The sequence below is a fragment of the Epinephelus moara genome, chromosome 2 (genome assembly GCF_006386435.1).
Source record: "Epinephelus moara isolate mb chromosome 2, YSFRI_EMoa_1.0, whole genome shotgun sequence".
Lineage (NCBI taxonomy): Eukaryota > Metazoa > Chordata > Actinopteri > Perciformes > Serranidae > Epinephelus > Epinephelus moara.
In genome coordinates this window covers 44,884,515-44,891,056 of record NC_065507.1, presented here as the reverse complement: position 1 = coordinate 44,891,056, position 6,542 = coordinate 44,884,515, and the positions used below count along the sequence as shown (strand labels likewise).

The window sequence follows — 6,542 nt, the reverse complement described above, 5'->3', positions numbered from 1 at the left end:
ATGATCATCCTTTAAGATCACTAAGGTCCTTATCATCAACGACTTTGATTCATGGAAAGCCAGGGTATTTTTAAGGAGAGAGAAATCTTCCCCTCATTCATAAGCTATAGTCCATTCTGTATGTCTTAATACTGAAAGGAATAAAACAAAATTCGCCAGACAAAATACACATTAAAGTAAAAGTTCACCTCAAACTTCAACTTTTTAGTGGCAAGTCTCAGAGGAAAAAGTCAGTTGTTCCGTAACATAAATTTCCATAACTATTTCTATCCATTCAGAGATGTTGAAGGCTCTTTACTCGGTCATTTCCTGATGACTGCCTTTTTACAACCTGCAAGTAATATTTGTAATAAATACCTGTCCTGTTTTATTAGCCCAGTCGACACATTTCATAAAAATTAGGTTAAAATCCAGCCCTAAGCTCATTGTTGATCTGATCTTTGTAAACACATCTACCCAGTAAGAAGAAATTACAGGACACTTCCAAAAATATAAACAAATAACTAGCAGATATGTTACCACACATTCTTCAACACTGACCATGTTCAGGTTTGTTTAGTACATTTGCTCTCTAAGGAAACAGGAATTAAGGAAACAGAGGATCTGCACTGGACAATTTAACATACATGAATTCAAACAAAGTCTTGCTGAACTACAAAGAAAAAACGTGTGATATGTTTATTTCTCCTTGTATGTTTATGTGTGTTTAAGGATTTTTTTTTTTTTGCATTGACTGCACAATTACGTCACTGCGTCAACGCCAGTGAATGTCTGCGTCGGGACGGGGGCACGGAACTGCTGTAGGGTCGACGAATAATTGGAGATGAAAGGGATAGATGGCTATTAAACAGTGGTTTTAGAATTGTAGTGGTAAACTGGCAACAGTACAATCATCTGTAGCCTTATTTTAAAGCAAATAGTACATGAGGACTCGCGAAGGAAGTGCTTCGCAGAAAGGTAGTAAATGTAGGGAGAGTTGGGGAGGGCTGTAGCTGCTGGTGTTTTTTTTTTGGAGAGGGAAAACAACATGGCTGCGGTGGAGCTCGAATGGATCCCAGAAACACTGTACAACACCGCTATCTCGGCTGTGGTGGACAACTACAGCCGATCGAGAAGGGACATACGGTCGCTCCCAGAAAATATACAATTCGATGTCTATTATAAGGTAAGATTTTACAGTCAGGGAACGTTATATCCGACACCCAGTAGGTTGTACGAGTTTGTGTTGTGTTGTGCTGCTAACGTTAGCTAAATTACGATAACGCTATGCTAGCTGTAAAAGACGAAAAACTGGGGGTCCTGTTACATCAACCGCTAGCTTACACCGCTCTTCGTTTTCCTAATATTCAAGAGTATATTGTGTAATGAACGTTTGTTGAAAATGAAGCGGGCGGCCGTGTGTAACATTTTGGTAATGTAGTTATTGTTGTTTTGTAAACTAACAGCATTTTCGTGGGTTTGTTGATGTCAGTATTGTGTTTTCACCCACTGAAGTAGCTCTTCTCGAACAAGCAGACATGTTACAGCATAGCATAGCTGAGCTTTGTCGAGCTGTCTGCTATCAGTTTGCCATAGACAGGAAACTCAAAACGGCAGTATATTGTAACTTGAAAACAACATTTTTGTTTTCCCCAACACTCATTTAAATGCAGCATCGAAATAAGATATCAAAACAGTGCTGCTTTTGAGCTACAATCAAGGCTCTAGAAGGCTCTAACCAGGATTTTAGATACTTGAGGTCATAAATAGGATTCAGACACACAATAAGTTATTAAATAAAATGATGAAGAAATTTTCAAGAACCTGCGCCATATCCAGGTCAGCAGTAAAATTTAAGCAAATTTGTGGCATTGACCAACTTATCTACTTTCAACAAAAGGTCAGATTTCCTTGAGCTTTATCCCTTCCGTTGAAGCTTGCATTCAGATGACACCTGTGGATTTCATCTGCGCATCTGAAGCTCATTCAATTAACTCAACTTGCAGTCATTGTTCACCTGCTTTAAGTATGGCTGTGCCTCACGTTTTCAGCAAATCATTGCCTACTATGTGGCATTGTAATAGTGGGAGACCTAGCATCAGAACTAAGTCAAGTCAGATTTTTATTCTAAGCAAAGGGGGCTCTCACAGCATCAAATGATTAGCTCCTTTTACAATGCCAGATTTTCCGCAAATGTTGGGCCGTTTTGCCGGCAAGCTGCAACCGTTTAGACACACAGAGTCGGATTGGCGAGTTGATCCAAGGTGCCCAATTTTCCGCCTCATAGGGTAGTCATATTAGCGGAACCCTTTTAGTTTAAAAAGACCGAGGTGGCCTTCTGCAAGGGGAGGGGCTGTTGATGACGCCGCACTTGCGAGCCACTGGCGGTGGATAAACAGGAAACAGCTGATAGCAGGAATTAGCGAGCAGTAAGTAGCAAGAGGGAAACGCAAACCTGACACACACTACAGTAAAGATGAGCAACTGGGGAGACAAAGAATTGTGCGCCCTCCTTGTCCTCTCAAATAAAGAGGCCATTAACCGTCAAATGATGGGGACGGTGAAGAACGAGAGAATCGCCGAAGGACTGACTAGCTGCGGCTTCCCTCCCACGTCACTGTTTACATCACATGCTGAGCTACAGGTTTTGTTACCTGTTCACGCCCCCCATTGCCCCGAAAAAGGCGCATTCTGTTTAAACAAAAGTAGGTAGGCGGCATTTTGCTGCACTCTCAGATTTTGTTATTATACTGCCAATGCTGAAAGAAGACTGATTGGGCTTTCCTGCAAATTTGCACAATTCCTGTTTAAAAAAGGCTATTGCTACACTATAAGGTTTGTGAGGGGGCAGGCCATGGAAGTCTGAAAGGCTTTGCACAAACTACGTGACTGACTGTGACTCAGGAGGGAGAGTGGTGTCGTCCACATATCGTAAGATTGGCTTTTTGTCCCCGGCTGCCCCAGTCTGCATGTCAAAGTTAGGGATGTCACAATACCAAAAATTCAGTAGTCAGTGCCGATACCAGTAAAATTACACGATTCTAGATACCAAAGTCGATACCACAGTAAAAAAAAAAATTCTAAGATCCCATGTACTTAAACAAGAAATACTTTATTAAAATATTTGCATATACAATACCATTTCTATCAACAGATTGATATTACTTATATACAGGGGTGAAAGTCGTTTTAAATTCTTGCCAGTACTATTACCACAACCTTCATTGCTTCACATTGTTCACCTCTCCTCGCTTCATGCATTTTTAAAAAGCCCAGTCAAAAACCAAACAAACAAATGAAAACATTTCAATATTTTACTGTACCTGTATGGAGTAGAAAGAAATTAGAAACACTTTGTGTATAGTAAAATATTTGTTTTAAAATGTTTAGGGTGCTGGCATGTATGAAACCCTAATGAACACTTAAAACCATGCATGTCATTTTTGTTTTTCTCTTTTCCTCTTTACCTATTTTTCGTTATAAAAAACATTGATCAACATCAGCAATAAACTCAATAAACTATTTAAATATTTACTACTTAAATCACGCTGACAGCGTTTGAGCCAACCACAAGAATGTGTGGAATATTGTTTGTTTCATTTATTGTTTGTCCTGTCACGGTGCAAGCGTCGTTTTTTTTGACGTCCGTGGTCCAGTTGTGGAAAAATCAAATGTCCCAGTACAATAAATCAAATGCACCCCAACTGCTGTGTTTCGGAAGTAGAACGCATGGGCAGTCATGTACTGCTAGTGATGGTGAGATGAAGCCTCATGAAGCATTGAAGCTTTCCAGCAAATTGGTTCAGAAAAGGGTTCATTTCTTGAGGCTTCATGTGCACACGAAACCACCTGCTGGCCAAAGTGTGTAAAACAGGCAGCTGTGATCTTAACCATGTAATCTGTGATACACGTGTGTCAGTAGTAGCTGCTGGGAATGACTATTAATAATAATAATAATAATATTATAACTTTCTTTTTATCAATATAGTGTATTTTCTAGTGAGTATATTATGACTATACTGTATCAAATACATCTACAATAAACTGTTATTGTTTTGTGAATGCATCCTCTGTGTGTATAAACCAATCATTTGGCTAAAAATTGTATTGTGGTGTAGTGTCATATAATATAATAATGGCAAAAGGGGTAATATTCGTGTTCTATGTCACTTCTGTGCAAACCTCACACCAAGATCTGAACCGCTTCCCAAACCAGTCATGTGGTACAGCCGGGCAGCGAGGCTTCGGACGTCATCAATGACGTCACTCGTCTGAAACGATAGCCTCGATACGCGCATCATGGAATTGGATTACTCGATGCACGCTTCGAAGGATCGGCACAGCACGTAACATCACTACGTACTGCTGGAATTGAAATACATGATCGTTAGCTCACACGCAGCTTGTTCAAGCTGTTCTCTGTGTTGTTGAAATTAAACAAAATAGCATGGAACATCTGCTTACTATGCTACTGATTTTAATTGATGAACTGAATGACATTTAACGGAGTGTTGCACATCTTGAAGGCTGGGCTCATAGAAGACTAGGGTTGTCATGAGAACTGATACTTCGGTACCAAGTCGATGCCAACATGCAAAAAATACGTTGGTACCTGTTTGTTTTTTTTCGGTACTGTATGTATCGGATACAACTTTGCCCTCAGCGGGCTGTGTCGATTCCTGTCAGAACTGACGGGGGGAGTATATGCGCATCAGTCTGTGCCGAAGACGAGCGCCAAAGAAGAACGCCTGTTCTCCGTTGTCTTTGCTAGAAATAATGGCTTCTACAAGTGCTAGAGCTTAGATCGGGCCCAAAAAAATCCAGCCCGACCCCACCAGAGCCCGTGCATGCTCTGTCCAAGCCCTCTGAATGTAGGCATGGACTGTAACGCTATATGGCGTATATTGCCCCCATCAGTTCCGGAAGAGTCATAGCACCGATTCTTACACTGGTATCGGTTCTTCTGTTTTTTTTGTTTGTTTGTTTTTTTTAAAAAGAGTATCACTGTTTTTTTTTTCATCATGGAATTGAAAGGTATCGCGAGTATTGGTTCTCATGATATCACTAGTCAAAGTATTCTTGTGCAAGATACTGAATAGACTTGCACCGATTTATCGGCAGTGCTTGGAATCGGGCCAGTTTTCACGTGATCAGCCGTGACCTGCGACCAGCCGGTCAGTCTGAAATATGCCGATTTAAAACGCCGGTCAAATTTCTGCCACGCCGCATAATTGACGTGTAACATCAGCAGCGCACACACAAGCACATGTGCAACTCACTGCTTGGGCGATGTGAGGAAGTGAAACACGGCGGATTCTTAATCATTCATGCACACACATCAAAAGAGAGAAGGAGAAAGTTGTTAACTGTTCGTGTTAAACTGAACTGCGGAGCTCTCACTGCTGCACTGTGCCGCTTGAAACTAACGAGGCGCGTGTCCGCATGCCGAAGATGTGCGTGTCCACGCGCTTACTGGTGGGCGTGTCCCAAAGACCTGTGTGAATTTTCCACAGGAAATATTTTTACTTTTTTGTCTATTCAAGAAATTACCCACAAATGCTATACACCAAGAAATATTATTTTATTTATCCATGTTTTTATTTATGTAGGCCTATGCCTTTTTTTACTTACTTATTTTAATACTGTACCTGAAGTTATATTTGAGCAAAAAGGTTTGTGTTTGTTTGTTTGAGATGATTATTGAAAAGCTGGTTGTTTCTTGGTTAAAATGCTCTAATAAAGGAAAGATAGAAAATATTGCAATATCTTGTGTGCTGTAAAGTGGTTTAAAAAAAAAATGAAATTGGAATCGGCCAAAATCGGAATCGGCCAAAATCGGAATCGGCCATCCAAACACTCTGCAAATCGGAAATCGGTATCGGCCCAAAGAATTGTAATCAGTACAAGTTTAATACTGAACCCCAAATTGCTCCTAATGGCTGTGCCACCAGAGTGTGTGTGTGTGTGTGTGTGTGTGTGTGTGTGTGTGTGTGTGTGAATGTTCAAACTGAGTAGTAGGTGGCACCTTGCATGATAGCCTTGGCCTCAAGTGTTTGAATGTGTGTGTGTGAATGGGTGAATGTGGCATGTAGTGTTAAGGTGCTTTCAGTGGTCCATTCTATTTACAGTGAAGATCACAGAGTTCTCACTGTCACAGACTTTCCTTTGCAGTCACCTGACCTCATCCCCAATGAACATTTTTGGGGGCACCTGAAGACAGAGAATGCCAAACATTCAGTGACATCACAGGAACCTCTTTGGAACTTTGTCAAATCATGCTGGCATAACATGGGTCATCAGGTTTTTGCACATACTTTTGGAATTCATGCTAGCTATAGTGCATGCTGTTACTGAAGCAAAAGGGGGACATACCAGATAAGATAGTAAGATAATACAGATAAGATATTCTGAAATATATGCACATCTTTCAAATATTCAACTTTTCACTCAAATTGTTACATTTGAGACAAACAAAAGCAAAATAGAAGTATCTTGGCTAGTAGTCTCAGACTTTTAGACTAGTGCCTGTGTGTGTGTGTTTGTGTCTGTGTCTGTGTCTGTGT

The 6,542-nt window shown here is 40.6% G+C and overlaps 1 protein-coding gene across 2 annotated transcripts in view; it reads left to right on the top strand.

The window, feature by feature from the left end:
- Positions 1-763: 763 nt before the first annotated feature.
- The window catches only part of appbp2 (amyloid beta precursor protein (cytoplasmic tail) binding protein 2), a 37,555-nt gene continuing 31,776 nt past the window's right edge, over positions 764-6,542 (top strand). For both annotated transcript variants that reach the window (XM_050055896.1, XM_050055901.1), the window contains exon 1: positions 764-1,165. In XM_050055896.1, coding sequence (XP_049911853.1) covers positions 1,028-1,165 — 138 coding nt within the window. In that variant the 5' untranslated portion in view covers positions 764-1,027. The remainder of the gene's footprint in view (positions 1,166-6,542) is intronic.